The sequence below is a fragment of the Falco punctatus genome, assembly GCF_963210335.1.
Source record: "Falco punctatus genome assembly, chromosome: 8".
NCBI lineage: Eukaryota > Metazoa > Chordata > Aves > Falconiformes > Falconidae > Falco > Falco punctatus.
In genome coordinates this window covers 1,609,216-1,626,952 of record NC_137588.1, presented here as the reverse complement: position 1 = coordinate 1,626,952, position 17,737 = coordinate 1,609,216, and the positions used below count along the sequence as shown (strand labels likewise).

General features: G+C 36.8%; 1 protein-coding gene across 3 annotated transcripts in view; it reads right to left on the bottom strand.

Moving 5' to 3' along the window:
• The window catches only part of BOLL (boule homolog, RNA binding protein), a 43,841-nt gene that overhangs the window by 11,191 nt on the left and 14,913 nt on the right, over nt 1–17,737 (bottom strand). For 2 of the 3 annotated variants that reach the window (XM_080399568.1, XM_080399570.1), the window contains exons 2-9: nt 15,661–15,801; nt 11,748–11,839; nt 9,440–9,494; nt 6,476–6,551; nt 5,102–5,229; nt 3,017–3,088; nt 2,005–2,052; nt 779–904 (exon numbers count right to left, since the gene is read on the bottom strand). In XM_080399568.1, coding sequence (XP_080255694.1) covers nt 779–904; nt 2,005–2,052; nt 3,017–3,088; nt 5,102–5,229; nt 6,476–6,551; nt 9,440–9,494; nt 11,748–11,839; nt 15,661–15,801 — 738 coding nt within the window. Of the gene's footprint in view, nt 1–778; nt 905–2,004; nt 2,053–3,016; nt 3,089–5,101; nt 5,230–6,475; nt 6,552–9,439; nt 9,495–11,747; nt 11,840–15,660; nt 15,805–17,737 lie in introns of all 3 variants that reach the window. The other variant, XM_080399569.1, reaches the window with a different exon arrangement.

Here is a 17,737-nt window from a genome sequence, read left to right as displayed (position 1 = left end):
TTGTAGGGAAATTAAATTACTTCGTTATGTCAGGATTTCCCACTTAAGATGACTCAAATGCCAGTTTTGGAACCTCTCTTGTAGCAATAAAACACTCTTCAAATTCTGTCACAATACTTGATTCCTGTCCTAATTTATTATTTATTTTGGCATCCCTGATAGTGAGGAATGAATTATCAAGCAGGAAAAGTACTGATTAATGATAATACATTTTTCATTTTATAGTAAGTTTTTCTGTAGCCGTGTATAATTGGATATTAAAAAATACAGTAAAGAAATGGCCTTACTGCACATTAAAAATCTCCTAAGATACCTTAGAAATGCTACTGATACAGAAGCAAAAAAAACTGTAAACAAAGAAAACAATTATTTAGTTATTCAACTACTCTTAATTCATTCTGATCTTCAGAATATTTAGAGATGAGCTTCTACTCGCACAGAAAAATAATTACTTCAGGAGTCAGGCTATTCAGAATGCTAGGTTAGTCTACCCAGGCTGTAACAGTTTTCCGTTTTATTTAAACTTATTTTCAAACAACACTAATTGAGTCTATGTCATACACTTCTACCTCTCTAAAACTATTTCAGAATCAAAGCATCCTTCCAGAAGAATGGAAGAGATACTCTCAGTTGAGGACGACTGAAATGATTTAAGAGCAGCAGCATGGGTGTGGGAGTAAGTACAGGTAAGTGCTCTGAACCGTCTGTGCTTAAACTAAAAAGTTACGTTTTTCAGTTATAGATAAGTACTTCAAGTAAAATTTTTTATAAAAAGTACCTCAGGAACTGCAGCTTCCACTAGGAGAGGTGCAGGTATACATCCACTTTCCTGGGTAATCCCTACGGGCTGATAAATGACTTCAGATGGTTGCAAATACAACAATGAAGGTGGAGAGGCAGGAGACTGAAAAATACATATTTTCATAAATTACACAATTTATACACTGTAAATACCAAAGCTTGTTTTACAGTTGTCTTTGCTACATATAAATGAAGATAAAGCTTTAAAAGAAAGTGTTGAATTCACCTTTGACAACCTAAAGAAAGTGAGGGGGAAGTGGGTAGAAAGGTCAGGTAGTAGGATAAAACAAACATGTCATTTGACCACTTTTATGTATTTTCCAAATTTTACTTACATTTTGGAGAGCACTGTTAGAGAAATCCTAAAATTTATAAAATTGACACTTACTCTCAAGATCACAGAAACACACTACAATTTTCCCTTGTAAAAGTGTTACATAAAAAATGCAAGTATTTTTGTTTTAAAATAAAACCCACAGTATTTCTGTAATTCTGCAGTATTCCGTAAACACCCAGATTTCAAAGCAGCAGACTGAAATCTATTAATAGAGTGGATATGACCATAACTGAAGAAGGCTGGCTGTTACTAAAGTAAAGAGGACTGACTGTAATAGTACAAGCTTAAGGTACTTGGTCCTCCTTTCAGCTTCAAACTCAAGTTCCTTGAGTGCCAAGATCTCCATATTAAGCTCCTTTGCTACAGGGATCAAAACCTCGATAGTCTCCTCCCAAAATCACCAAGTTAGCAATTTCAAGTTCTTCCCTGTTTCAAGGGTCTGGGTCTAATTTCACCACACTTGTGTGTCTACATCCTTCTGCTAGCAATACTCCAATGAAACGTCAGAGTTAGCATCAGTTAATGAGCTAGTTAACGCTCATTTCGCCTATCTGGCAAAATACGGCAGTTTTTACCTGCTCCTGAGAAGCTACTACATAATTTAATACAAACTTTGTGTCCAAGGGAAAGGGGAGGGAAAGATGCTTTCTTTACATAAGATGTGTATTGGATGTTTCAACAAATGCTATTTTATGCCTTCTATTATTATCAGCAAGTGTTGCAAATGCATTGCTAAAATACAGCAATTAAGACTTATTTCAACAGTGTTGTAAATAGTGGGAAATTTCACTGTTAAATAAGCACTCCATACCTTTAAACTAGATGTAAATTAACATTAAAATGTTGCAGCTATCAACTGTATTTACCTGTGGAACAGACCACTGCCACTGACTTGGAAGACACTGTGTGGGTGCCTAAATTCAAATAAAAAGCCATTACTTAAGTGATTAAGAACATATACATGCACACACTAGAATTCTCAACATACCAGAAACAAAACCATCTCAAATCTATAATCAATTTTTCATTTAAAAAAGTATGCTTTTAATTAAGCCCCCAAATAATTCAGGAATATAGTTTTGTCTACTTCCACTCAGCCTCTGACTTGGCCATTTCAAAACTTTCTAAAATACTGAAGCATCTAAGTGGCATGCCTAATTTGCAAAAATGAAGATACAAAATGCAGTTAACTTCCCAATATACATTAAACCCACAGGCATACTGCATAAATCCAGTAATGGACCCACCACGAAGGTTAGGGTACTGGGGCACAGACATAGATGCTGAGAGAATTAGGTTTGTTCAGCCCTGAGAAGGATCAAGGTGGGAGGGGATAATTATTGCTGGCTACAACTACTTAACTGAGGGGTGGGGTGGGATAAATATGACTGAGCTAGATTCTCACCAGAGGTGTTCAGAGCACAAAAGTCAATGGAGACAGGTTGGAACACTGAAAATTTTAACTAGTTATATTTAACTAGTCAAGTATCGGAATAGGCTGTCCAGAAAGGTCATGGAATCTCCATCACTGGGGATATTTTAAATTCAACTGCACAAGTTCCCGAGAAACCTGATCTAACCAGCTCTGCAGCAGGAGTTTGGCTTAGATGGTAAAAGTTAAAAGATGCTAACTAAGCCAGTTGTCTAGCAACATCAAAGAAAAATTTTATTTATTACATTTCCATGTAGCTACAAAGGCAGAATAAATTGTATTCTACTGAAAAGAAAGCCTTTGATGCAATTAATATCTGTTTTATGTGACTGTTTTGAACAGCCTTTTTATTTCCTAAGAATAAACAGACCCGAGACAGTGCTGCAAATGAAACAGCATGGCTGAAAGGAATACTGATGTTCTGAAACCCATTTTCAAACAGATACCTGATAATGGTATGTAGGAGACTGATAAACCGGTTGAGCTACCATCACAGGTGGACTGGAAACAGAGCGAGACTTAAAAAAGAAAAAAAGTTACACAAGTCTTAATGCAGTAATTTCATAAATGGTCATTCCTATTAAGAACAATTCTGGTATGCTGTAATGTTGGGAACCACCTCCCCTCCCATCTGAAAATGCATTTACCAAGTTTTAACCTACAAGAAGAGTCTTCAAAACCACTGTTACTAAGGGCCCACATTCAAGACGAAACAAAAATCTTTGGCATATTTACTTAGCTCTTTCCAGAAAGCACGCTAAGGCCATCCGCTACCATATGTACGTTTCTGTGAACACTCAGGGCAATCAATCTAAGCTGTCAATGATTGATTTCTACCACCACCACAACCCAAACCCAATCTTCCCTTTTCCATTCCCTACTTCACACCAGCCCCAGCATTTGTCTGATTTGACAGTGAGCCAGTTTAGGGAGCTAAACCAGCTAGAAACCTCCTTGGGTTATGTGGGGACCCAGTTTAGAAACACCAGTAAAAAGGAAGAGGGGCAGAAATACAGCCATGGTAGACGACAACACAGTCCTGTGGAACTCTCATTCTCATTAGCTAGTGTGTGCAACTACCATGTCATGAAATTCCCTCATTCCTGCAAATATTTAGGAAGGAACAGCTCCAAAACTACTATAATTACTTCTATACTATATTAAAATTCGTAAGGCAAAATGAAAAAAATGAGACCCATTCTGCACTGTAACACATGCACAACACACAGAAAAGTATTACTATCTTTAATTTGATTAATATTTTCCATAATATCAAATTTCTATTTTCTTCCCTTAACTTCTTATGTAGGTACTTTTCTAACAATGAAAGATAAGAATATGTAAATAACTGAAGCCAAAAGAGGCAGCACTATTTGTAATTTGAAAGACTGAGTGCTATTTGTTTGAAACACAGTAGATCTGAGTCAGAGCACAAGAATCAAAGTTCAATATTTTTTGTGACTAACAGGTAGGATTTGATTAAGTTCTCCAGAACTATAGAGCATGAAGTTCAAAAAGGCTTTCTAAAATATGTGATCAGGTGTTTATGCTTATCCTCTAAAGCTGAGAAGGCACCATGAGGCACAACATCATGTCTCCGTTAGAAAAACAAACATCTATGAAGTTAAGAGCAGTGGTATAAACAGAGGCTAAATACTGAGAAAAAGATTCTACAGGGCCAAAATAAACATAAAAGAATCTATTACTGTCCTCATCTCTGTTTTAGGGAAGTTTGGGTTTATTTATTTGTATTTCTTTTACTGAGTTTTTCCCCCAATACATGAAGGGTTTTCCACTCATTTACAGAGATGGTGTGTACAGCCTCTGTGAATGCTGCTTTTACAGAAACCAGCAAGGATGCATCCCTTATGTAAGTCCTGTGCTTTATGCAGACCCCATCAGTCTTGCAATCCTTCCCCCCTGTAAAAAACCTGAAGTGATTGACTTTTTCCTTTACCTCCCAAGTAATTATGTCCAAGTTCCCCAAGGATACTAAAGACAAACAATTAATCTATTGAATCATCTTCCTTCTAAATTGAACAGTATTCTTGGGGGTGGGGGGTGGGGGGGGGAAGGAAAGCACAGCAGGGGAAGAGTATGTGAATGACTATAAAATTAACCAATTTCTCTTTTGCTTTGTTGATCTAGTATTATTTCTCTTTGCATCCTCAGCATAAGTCTGCAGCCAAGAACACCTCACTCATGAGGAAATAATAAATGGAGCCAACCAAGGGTCATAAGCACCATCAACTCCTTAGTAAAACAAAACTTCTGCTGCAGCGAGGGGCGGCCCTCACTGATTCTGAATTACCCTCTCCAATAGGTTACATCAAAGCACCAGTCCCCTGCAAAAGAACAATAAACTTAAGTAATACTTTACACTCACAGAATAAACAGACTAACATAAAGGAAGCCATTTAAACATCAAACATCAGGTAAAGTTGAGGAAACTGGAATCAGGAAGGACCTAAAAACACTGCACTCATCCCGGTCCACAGAAAAGCATGCATATGCAAAAATAAATTACTTACTGGCCATGGTTGAGGAAGCGAAGCAACTTCAGCCATATGAAAATAAGCCACTCCATTATGGTAAATGTACGGATATCCACTTGAAGTGGTTAAGTACATTGTACCAGCTTCGGGAATTATAGTAGAACCTGGAATTCATATTTTCATATTTACTTGACAGCAATTTTTTTCCACATGTGTAGGTCATAAAAGAAAAGATAATTTCTGATCTTCTGAGAAGCAAAACACTCGAAAGAACACAGAGCAGTGCGGCTAGTGCAATCTAAATTCCCTCTCAAACACAAAATCATGAAAGCACATAGTCACAGGATGTTTCCATAGGTAGATGGGAAGGGGTGCAGAAGATGACATGCATATAAATTACTAAACACAGATAACTGCAGTTACCAGCAAATATATATATATTTAGTCTTCAAATGTCCAAAGGTAACTTCACAATATAGGACATTTTCATTGGTAACCTCCACAAATTCGTAATTAGCTAAAACAGCATACAAGCACTAAAAACAACAGATTTATTTCATTACAAGGGGCAGTCTGGTTTCTCAGCAGGCAAAGACTGTTTTTATGATGGCATATAGCCTGACAAAAGTGAAAACTGGTATTTAGATGTCAGCAATGCTACTGCTATGGATGGATCTTGTCTTAAAAGTTGGTGATTTACACCCTGCATTTTCAGTAGTGTATTACAGCAATGAAACAGCCCCTGGCAGCAGAGTTTTCTCTAGAAGAAAACCTGTCTTCTGTCTCCCCGTCAACAGACCGTCTTAAGAGCATACTTGCTCAAGATAAAGAATTCATCTGACAAAGAGAACTTATCACTACTCCTGTGTAAGTGTTCAGTCTATGTAGTTCTTTGTCACAAAAGGCACAGCAGCATCCATTCCATTCTCTCACAGCAAAGAACTTTTAAGAACTGAATGGTGATGGCAACCACCCATTCCTGATGGTTTCTACCAAAGAAAACAAGACTTAGTCCTGATGCATTTTGCCAGTATAAATGAATGAATAGCTAACAACCCAACCAACCAGCAGAGCCTGCTTTGTTCTGTAGAACCAACTGTGAGGACAGGCTAAATGTTCAGATTTGAGGTTCTGCCTGGCAACTGAAAGAAATTTCCATTTGGTTTGTTCCTAGACAGATAACCTTTTCCAAGAAAGGAAGTAAACAACATATTATAAAAGAAACAAGAATCAAAAGATCATCAATCTGTTCATCTGGACATTTCCACTGGCATGCATTTACTCCCACTGCAAACCATTCTGAGCATATTCCACACATGGCATTAATGCGGTGCAAGCCCAGGCACATCTTCGTTAAAAGCTTACACTCATAATGATACGTAATACCCAAATGCAAGTAAAAATACATACGAGGACTCCGTAACTGTTGTTTTCTTATTGCTGGACCAATATTCAGTTTCTTATCCTTATAATTAAGTTTTTTAGCCTAGAGTTAAAGGAAGAAGATGTTATTTTCTATACATATCTAGGCATCCAAAAACCAAAAATCAGAAGTAGGTAAGGCACTTAGCAGGTTTCACCCTCCCCTGCTTTTTATTTGCAGTGCATCTCAAAAGAAAACCCAAATGTTATACTAATTCCTTTTCTATCCTAACCTTAAACTTCACATACACAAATTACTAGTTATTGTATAAATAAATAAATATATTATGTAATATATCTATTTATACCTATTTATGTGTAATATTACAATAATTATACTATTATTATCTACTTGTAAGTAATCATGGAGCCCTTTGACTAGCAACTGATACCTATAATTGTCAGCACTTTTTTTTGTTTTACCTCATGTATTTACTGCTTTTATAAAAACATGTGTACAAAACCTGACAATTTCAAGTATAAAGATTAATTTTATCTTTTTCATGATCACAACTTTAGGTTACAAAAGATGACAGGAACAAATAAGTCTATGCACATGGTCAGTTTATAAGGTCTGAATTTAAAAAAATCCCCGTATTCCCTCAGGACTGCCTTGAAACTTCCTTACATCCAGGCCAACAAACCAACATGCACTAAAACAGATATCCTACTAAGGCTAAACTATTGCAGAATTTTTAAATAAGAAAGTGCTAGGTACAGATAAGTAAAGCTAAATTCTCTTCCAACTGTTTCACAACAGAAAGTGAGCATCAAGTACATCAGGTAAATTAAAGCCTTGCCTTTGTTTTTAAATTGAGAGTGAACTCACTACTTCTTAATATAATGGAAAGGAATAGAGTAAATCGATCACATCTTTTCATTTGTTAGCATCGCTTTAATATTGCTTTGCAAAACCTAAAAGGGTTCTGAAGGCCTGTTTCCCTCAACAGGTACATAAGGGAGAATGTGCATTAAAACATAACCACGTTATGCCATGAAGCTTCAGTTTTCAGGGCCGTTAACTTCTCCAGTAAGGAGATGATTACTTCTTAATGAGGAATATAGAATGAAATATATATGTTCTAAATCACATTCAACATAAGGACAACAGCTAGGTAATCAATACATTTTCTTCATTTGAGCCTGATTTAGTAAAAGAATTGGGACATCTGTACATAATGCGAAGTCCCACCAATCAGATTTAAAGTTAGGAAGAGACTGAACTATTCTGTTGAAACTGGGGCTTCATAAGCAAGTATTAATTATGGCAAACATACCCACATAGCCTATTAAACACAGAACAACTCCTAGAAAAGATGCACATTTCAGTCCAACTGCATTGCACCACAGACAATAGGAAAATGATTCTTCCAGTGTCATGTATCTCATTGATGTGATCCATTGGAAGCTAGACTTTTTTTATACACAACTTTCACAGTTATGTGAAGTAGCCAATCTGCAAGTACTTCTTCAAAGCATTTAATACAGCACTGCATGAAAAACTACATGATGCTACAGAAAGTGAAAACTAAAAGGAAAAGCTGTGGTGAATCAAAAAATTACTTCAGGAAGATGGGAAGAGATAGCACTAGTAGTAATAACCTACGCCCAGAACGAGGATCTTGGTGAAACCCCTCAAGGTCTGTTCTCAATACTAACGCAATTTAATACTTTCAAAGACTACAACATAGAGAAAGATTTCTGGAGATGTTACTCATGATGGAAAAGTAGGATAAAAAAAATCACTGCAAAGGATGATCATATCATCATATAAACGAGAAGACATTAAAAAAATCATTAATTTTGTACATTAATTATTAAAGCCTAGAAACTCTCAGCTTAAGATGTCTGAGAAAGACCTAGATGCTAACTGATCTTAAGATGAATATGAGAGCACTATCACACAAAGATGAAAAATGCGCCAGAATTGTATGACATGTAAATTAAAGCACTTCTATAGACAAAAAAATACCAGTGAATGAGACACCAGTAAGACTTCACATGGAGCAGTCTTTCAGTTACAACAGAAGCAAAAATCCTAACCCATTTTCACAATGCTACTCAGTACTGTTGGTATTCTTCTAGTTTATAGAAACAAAACAATAAAAAAAACTAGAAGATAAGTAGCTGACTCAAGAAGATCCTGTCTGTATACTCTTTTGGCTCCACATAAGAGTGTTTTCAAAAAACTTTGTTATTTTGAACTTTAGTACAATTTCCCAAAGAGCTTCATTATTTAAATATTTTAACCAGCTTTATATTTGGGAGAAGGTAATTTGCAAGCCTTGAACACTATTTTCTGGAGGGGTTTTGCCTGCACCCAGATAACTTCATGTGTATGAATACGTCCTGACTGACAGATCTCTCCAATACATTCCAACCAGAAGATGGAGCACACATTTAAAAAAGACAAAGAGCTAACCATGTCTCATGGGAGGTTCTAGTAATGTAGCTAAGAGGAGAAGCAAAAATTACAGGACATAAAAGGAGCTTCATTGCTTAAGACTTCAAGTAAATTTAATTATTCCTGAAAAGAATTACATCAGCTTTGGCAATCACATGTCAGAACAAACGACAGCAGTCATCGTCTCAACTTCCCGTGAAATCTTGAGAGCAATGGATGTTCTAGTAAAGCAAGTGAAAGCAGTCGTGAAGGAGAGTGTCTTGGTATCTCTGTACATACTGCTGACCACATATAGACCAAGAAACTAAAGACCGTATGTCAAAAGTCAAGAGCTGTACTATGAATAGGAAACCCTCTTCACTAGTTCCAGAAGACCTCTGTATAAATCACAGAACCCTCTAAACCATCTTCTTAACTATGGAGACCAAACTTAACAGGTCTTCAAATGCAAGCTGGCACACATAAGAGGACACGACAATCAGGGCTACTTCATGTCTAATATGATTATCTCTTAAATGAAATACTTCATAATGGAGACTATCACTTACCTCTTGTAAAATCTTCTGTGCATCTTCTTGGGTTTCAAAAGTAATGAAGCCATACCTAAATAAAAATTACAGAAACTAAGGTTCTGAAGTTCATATTTACATACATTGCACATTATTACTTGGTATATGGTACAAGTGACATTAAAAGCTAACCTAATGGGGAAAAAAAACAATAGTAGAAATAAAGAGTGCAGTAACAACTGTAATCTTAATTTTAACAATCTTGTTATAGTCTACTTACTAATATATTTAAGTAAGTGGTAATGTATTAGTTCCTATGCAGTGAATGAGTAGCCCACACAGCTATGCACAACTCTCTGTACTGTCCTCGTTCCTCAGCGTACTTCTTTAGTTCCTTCACTTCTATTAACAAAGAGATTTTGATCTTTTGCTCTCGCCTGTTACATGCCCAAGATAAGACACTTGGCATGTTATTTTTTATTGTACTGCACTTCACAGCACAGCTCCCACCTACTTCAGTGACAGCTGTGAACGCTCCACACTTCCACAAGCACTATCGGCTATATTAAATTGAGTTCTCAGAAAAAGCAGCAATGCAGAGACAGTGTTTATCTGTGAATTATTCTCGTCATTATTGACATGCCTAGCATTAAACAAGAGGTCTGTGGTGACTAAGGATGAAGTATTCTCATACTTTGTGACACAGTATGCCTTCTGCCACACCTCTTCTAACTGCTACAACAAATCAAACAGCCTCTCTGCCCAGAGCTCCTGCTGTACCAAAACGCCTCAAATTCATTCCCAGAGAAATTTAGGCCACTGGATGTGGCACTGCCTGTGCAAGTATCTGATCTTGTAATTGAAGTCTGTACAACAACAAACAAAATGGATTCCCCCCCCCCCCCTTAACTTCAACTTTCTGAATTTCAACAAGGTTTTTTTTTTAATTCTTTTAGTTTTGCATACATAATTTATTAAGTTTATGGCTTATTTCTCAGGGTCAGATTTCAGAAGATACCAATACAATTCCAGCCAGCAGATCAAATTTTCCACCACAACATACCATTCTTTGTGAGCATTTGAGTAGAGGTCCAGGAAGTCTCCAAGCAGCTATACTTTTAAATCTCTGGGCTTTTCCTGTATTGCCTTCTCTAAACAAATTTTGAAACATTTCCAAGTTCAAAGAACACAAACTGTTTTCTTAGCTTGCGACCTTAGCTACACAGGCTTTTCATTCCACGTGTTACCTGGTTAAGTTTCTTTAACCACCTGCCAACAGGCAACAAAGCTGTGCTTGGATTTCAACAGAAATCCCAACACCACTGTAAGTAATTATTTTCCAACATATTTACTGTAAGACATATGTTGGGAATCACAACTGCTTAATAATCAGATATTCTCAGGTTATTGTATTATAGCGGCATATGTATTGCAAGTCCCAGATACTTCTTGGACTTTAGTAAAAGGGTAAGAGGCTTGGTGACGGGATGGATCTGGGACTAGGACCAAGTCCAACATGCCATGCACGTGTATACTCTATGGTAAGACCTGCAGCTCAGTGCATAATTTGCTGATGTAAGTGCTGACAGCATTAAAATTAAGAAATTCAGACACCACAGGCTTGCTGCTCAGAAGAGAGCTTCTGACCAAAGTGAACTTTCCAGTCACAAATTCTCTTGCTTCACCCCACCCCTCCCACCACTCTGTGGCAGTACAGTTCCCCACCTTATTTCCTTCACCATCTGTTGGGTTCTAGCAATAACTTTACTACCTGGTCTTACTCTTTCTCCAGATTTACTCTTTGGCATTTCTCTTATTGCTGACTTCCAGTCATAGCACCTTTTCCTGCAGTCATGATTCATTGTCAGATTTGTCCCCTATGTTCTTGTTCCAAAAATCTTCACCAAGACCTCAATTACTGTCATTCACTCCAGCACACTTAGGTGTGTACCACACCTCTTCCTCCATTCTTAGGCTCCTTTCCACACTGGCTTTTTCAGTAGTAAAAATATATACGTATGTTTGGTAACTAAACTACTTTTTAAAGATTATCTACTGAAATTATTATTGTTATAAAAAAATCAGAAAGGACTATCGATTTTGTCCTACTTGCACACAGCTTCATCTTAAAACAACATGACTATTGAGTTTTACAGTTACGTGAATTACAAAGACATTTACATGTATATGTTGAAGGGCAAGAACATATTTTTGCATACATGGAAAAACTGGGAACATCAATGACACAATAATATTCCAAGCTATGAAAATCATAATCAAATTTGCTATAAGTCAGCTTTCTGTCACATTTTCAATTCCCACAACATCCTTATTCTACTATACCAACCCCTTTGATATTCCAGCTCTGTCATTTACTATCTTCACTTCTTTCACACTGCCATACTGAGCAAAAAACTTCCTCAGCTCATTTTCATTAGTCTAGTACAGTAAATCAAGAAAAGGGGGGGGAAAAAAAAGAAAAGTTGGTTTGCATAGTTATTGATGAACATTTACTGTAAGACTTTAAATGGATATACTTTGGATAAAGTTTGCTACAAACTAATTATAACCCTGGACAGGTAGAGAAGAATAAGCATGTATGAGCCTCACACCTACGGTATAATCACTGCATTTTCACATTCAGCAATAACGCTGGAAAGCCACTAAAATATTAAAACCTCTCTTTTACTGTATTTTAAAACTGTCCTTTTACAGCCAAGACCATTGAAGCAGGTTTACTAGAGCTGAATTTTAGTTTCTGTAAATTATGTACTAGAGTGCTATTTGAAATACAAAACATTACTGCAATGTTTTCAAACTGTAAAACAGCAGAGTATGTAGGCTTCCATAAATGATATGGATAGGTCACATATGAAAAGTCACCACTAAACCAGTGACTTAATGGTCAAATCCATCTAATGCACCACGACCCCTCTTTCTACAGTACATTTAATACATATTTTGCAGAGTATTATATAGGCACACCATAGGAACTCCCCATTATAAATTAAATAAGAAAAAGTCCTTTTAATGGTGAATATCTAAGGCTGCTTGAAGGAAAACTGTTCCCTTTGAACATGCATGGAATAAGACATTTTCCTGATGTAAAGGTGCACCTAAGCTATGTAAATGCTTGTCCACCTTCTATGAACCATTTCCTTTTACAATATAAGCATATATAATCAAACATGGTGCCCTACACACCACATTTCACATTTTAAAAATGTTGTTCTACATGGTCCTTGGTTAATACTATACCTAATGCTGGAAGAAGTATGTACAGATCTCTGTATGCTTCAAGCAATTTCCACATTCATCTATACTTCTCATTATTTTAAGGAAGTGTATCAGAAGTACTAATTTACCTCTAACTGAATGACTTTTACTGTTTTTAACTCTATGTATACAATGTAGTAAATCCTCTCCTACATATCAAAGGCTTACCTCCCTCATCCAAGTTTGAGAAGCAAAAAGAACTTAAGAAACAAAATTTAAACAACTTTCACGAGTGGAAAGAACGTCAAGTTAATGCTCTTTTTGAATAATTCTATCCTCAAGACACATTTCACAGAAAGAAATAATGCAGCTTGCTTGCTACAACCTCTATGTCCAGCACAGAGCAATGATGGTAGAAGACTGCTTTATCTCCCTCACTAATCCAAGCATTCAGGCATTAAAACATTACAAAATACTCACTCTGGAAGCATGAGGAGTAACAACAGATGTAAGTGCACTGAACAGACAGGAAACACTTCAATGTTTTGTTAAAGCTCAGTAATTGTGTCTTCTTGGAAGCTGCCTGCACCTATTCTTGAGAAACTACCCACCATTAACCCAGGTTAAAAGAATTCTGGAGACCAGAACCACTCTCTTGAATAGATAATCACATTTTGTACCTAAACATAAGTGTGAAAGCCTATGTACATAGGAAAATACATTCAGCCAAAGAACTGATTGCCTATATAAAACAATTTTATATCATATGCTGAAGGGTTCACACATTCTTGAGTAACAAAAAGCATGTACATAGTACAAAAGACTCATAGTGGAGATTTTCCTTCCCCTTAATTTTTTTCTCCAATGAACACCAAAACTTACCTACTTAGAAATGAAAGGCCTATAGACAAAATTTCCCATTTCTGGGAGATTGTTTCATTTGAGCTCCCTATGTTACATGTAGCTCAGCTGCTTCACAAAGCTGAGAAAAAGAACCTATGACAAAATAGTGGGAGGCTAAAATACGCCAAGAAACAACCAAAGAGCCCTTAAAATTGATTAGTGCTGAAAGTGTCATTCAGTGCCTCAAGGACATGAGTGATGGCTACACAAGACTATAAACTTGGAAAGCCAAAGGTTAATACGCTGCTCTGCAGATAGAAAAGGGGAGTAAGAAAGAAACACTGTTCTAAGATTCACAGTGAAATTTGCAAGTCTCTGGACAAACCTGGTATGTAGAAGCTTGCCAGAAACCTGTTGAGGACTTGCTTTTTCCTGCTTATGACAGACAACAGCACTTGCCATATTTTAAGAAAGGCTAACATTAAGCTTTCACCTATGTCAAAGATACAAGGGCATACACCACTGAAGAGTGACCAAGATGAACATGTAGCCAGCTGTAACTTCTCTTACTGAATTTTCTCTCTGAATTTAAGAGGCCAGACACTTCCTCTTACAAGCAGGAATCGCTTCTATGGTGACAGACCAAATGGAAATGCCTGGCGAAATTATACAAAAGCTTGCAGGAAAGCAAGTAGTTTTTTGTTAAGTGTCTCCCTTTTTCACAAAAATAATAAATAGCTTCTTTACACCCACCACCACCCCACCATCTGACTTGAACAAGACCTTTGAGGTAAAAAACCAACAGACCACAACGCTTTTTGCCATAAGATTTCCAACAGAAAACAACTCAAGACTGACATATACATCTTATGACTGGTACAGAAATATAAGACTTTACTTGCTATCAAGAATCACAATAAATGGAAGAGTAGCTAAAATGTCTACAGAGGTTTCATCCCTTCTATGTCCTCTCCCAACAAAATCCATCTTCTTTATGCTTACAAAAACACTCGAAATCCTCTACTGTCGAAATTAAGATTTGTAATAGATTCCGATACATCAGCAACTGAACCAAGAAGTCAACAGATTCCTCCAAATGAACAATAAATATGACAATTAAGAGAAATATTGATATGTTATGCAGAAAAGAGTTTTAACCTTTGAAACTACAGTGAAGAAATAACAGAGTGAAACAGGTGTTTTTACAGCTGTAGTAATTTGCTTACTATTAATGCAGAAAGCTACTGCGCTTCTTTGCTAAAGCCCAAATATACTGAAGACCTTAAATTATGAACGCCTCTATTTGAGGTATCTCTGCCAAATGAGCCAAAAGGTCCTGGAATTTCTTGTATTAATTATGCAAATTAGTTTGAGTGAATTATCATTCTTCATCTAAGTCAGTGCTCAAAAGGTCCTCAGCCTAGGAGGATTAAGGGCAGAGAAGACACTCTTGGTGGGAACAAAGACACAGCTAAGCAGACCAAGAATGTTTTGCAAAAGTCAATTACTTCACTCATTATCTAAAAAGTGGTAAGAAAAAAAGAAATGAGAGTAGCTGGTACAAGGGTCTGGCTCACATCTCCTCACAAATGTTGACAGCAACTGAATAACGTATAAATGGCTCAAAATGCACTGCTATTTGAGGTTTTTAGGGCAAAGGCACAAGCATTCTAAGATCAGTACTGCAAATCACTCAGGGAAGCCTTAGCATTTATTTTAAAACAAACAGTTGCTTTTAAGAAAATTACTATGGTAATACTGAGGAATACAGTGCATACTGTTGCCCCTTCTTTGTATGAACTGGAAGAAAAGTGCTAGAGGAACTAATGCTACTGACATTTGTTCTCTTTGCAACCTATAACACAGCGTTTAGTTTATTAAATTACACTGTTACACATACTTAAAAAAACCCTTTTACACAGTTTTCTACCATCAGCTCTGCTGATGACAAAAGCCATCTTGTTTGGAAAGAAAATTCTGAAGAATCAGTATGACATGAGCTTATGTACAAAGAGTCAACTTTGTACTACAGTTACTTAAATCAAGGCTTAAAGCTTTATTCTCTCCTGTTGATTTGAATGTTAGTGAAGCACACTTACCACCCAAAACAGACACAGGTATATTATGTCTCATATTTTTTCCTATTGATTTTTATAGATTATAAATTACCATTTAATAGTAAAAATAGGGGAAAAAAATACCTTAAAATCAATTCCTCCCACAAAGACCCGATTTGGAGTAACTGTTCCAAAACTTGGACCACCGGTCAGATTATCTAATGGCACCGGAGATACAGCATGGGGACATGAAGATAAAGATTCTGTTTGCATCCGATTTGTGGTCTGCTGATTGAAATAAAATATTTTCAAATATTTTCAATATCTTACATGTAATAAAATATTAAATAAAAAAATGCAACAGAAGATACACACAGATTTTGTGGGGAGGCACAGAAAATGCTGAATAACTTAAATACTTCGCTGAGCTGCATTCTGGGTTAAGAATATATGGTCAATGTTAATTGCTTAAAACTAATCTTATGTTTGAGTAACTTAGTGAATACACTGCAGTCTGAAGTTTTACTTTTATTTTAATACCTTTCTGAATTAAGACATTTAGGGCATAATCCCCCAATCTCAGTTTTTCTGTTTGCACAGCACCCTGCTGTATGAATCTGAAGTTATTAATTCCATTTCAGAGATTAATTTATAGCTGTTAGAAGCCCCTTAGTTTAAGTCTATATAGAAAGGATGCTTTCAACTAAATCTGTGCTCACACACATATACAAAACTCTACTCTCTACAACAGCTTCAGCTTCATTTTCCAAGTGCCAAGAACACGTAATTCCACCACATTAACATCGACAAGCTCATTACAACTGGTAAGAACAGCCCTTGAAGACGAATCTTTTAATTCAACACTCTCTTGGCCTACAAACACTGTGCAGAACGATCTGAACAGAAATTCTCTCTGCAAAAGAACCAGACTGCTCCTGCCCCAGTAAAGGAAAGGGACGCAGTATGGTGGGAGCTTCACGGAAACCATTATTTAGTTGTCTGCCTGATGTTTTAACTTCCACCATGCTTACACCTGTGAACCGTGAAACCATATAGGCTTGCATTTCACTGGAAAACCTTCTCAGAACAAACTAATACTGCCTTACATAGTCAAGCCTAACTGTGAGATGATAGATGTAGAGCAGCCACAGACTACTGTCACTAACTTCTCGAAGACAGATTGCAGTAGAAGCTTCAAGACCATTTTTGCTGTGGTGTTGTGCTGCTCCCTGCCCCACAAGTTGACTAAAACCAATCCTGGGCTATAGTGCCCTGGCAGTATCACTAAGGAAGGAGCCCAAAGTGAAAGATAAACAGCTGCCACAGACTGCAGGTAACAAGACTAATAGTAAGCTGAGTAGTGAAAACTACAAGTAGGAATCTAGTGGTCTCAGCTTTAAATCCTTTCAAGAGACATTTATTTTTTCTTTCTATTGTGCAACCCTTAAAATTTGTAATGAGGACCAACAAAACACATGCAAGCATATTTTAAAGATAGAAAGCTACCGCATCTAGTACAAAGTTCTTTTGCTTCTTGTGGTATCCATATCTTTAGTCTCTCAAAAATCAGAGCAGAAAATGAAGGGCTCTCCCAACAGTTCTTGTCACAGAACGCCCCTTTCATTTATACTGTTTTACTTCCTGATTTTGTGCACCTCATTCACAGACCAGCATTTTTTTGACCTCTACCTTTAAGCATTCCCTGATAAAACCAAATGACTTATTGGGAGAACATGCAAAAAAAGAAGGCTGACAGTTAAAGTGCAGTGAGAAGGGAAGATCGGTAATGAAGAATGTTAGGAAAAAAGTTGTCTTTCTGTTTGCCCCACGAGCCCTTCCAGGATTATTTGGTATTTCCTTAGCTACCTGCAAATTAGTCCTATTAGCTCCAAGTAACAGGTTATTGCTATTGTTCTGGATACCTTAAAGACAATAAATTCAGCTAGTCCGTGCCTTTTTAGATTTGGGAAAGACAAAAATCCTTTCCAAATGTACTAACACCCCACACACACATTTGGGGCAGAGGAAAAACTTAAGTCTTTAACCTGATGTATTCAGGAGAAAGTATGCATTCCTCCTGCTGGGCATACTACCTTAGAGCAGCACCTAACCTGAAGAAAGAAAAAACAAAAAACATCCCACAAAAAGTCACACTTGCAGGCAAGGAACAACCATAACCGCTATAGTCCCAAAGGCCTCAGGAAAAACGTTTTCTGCTGCA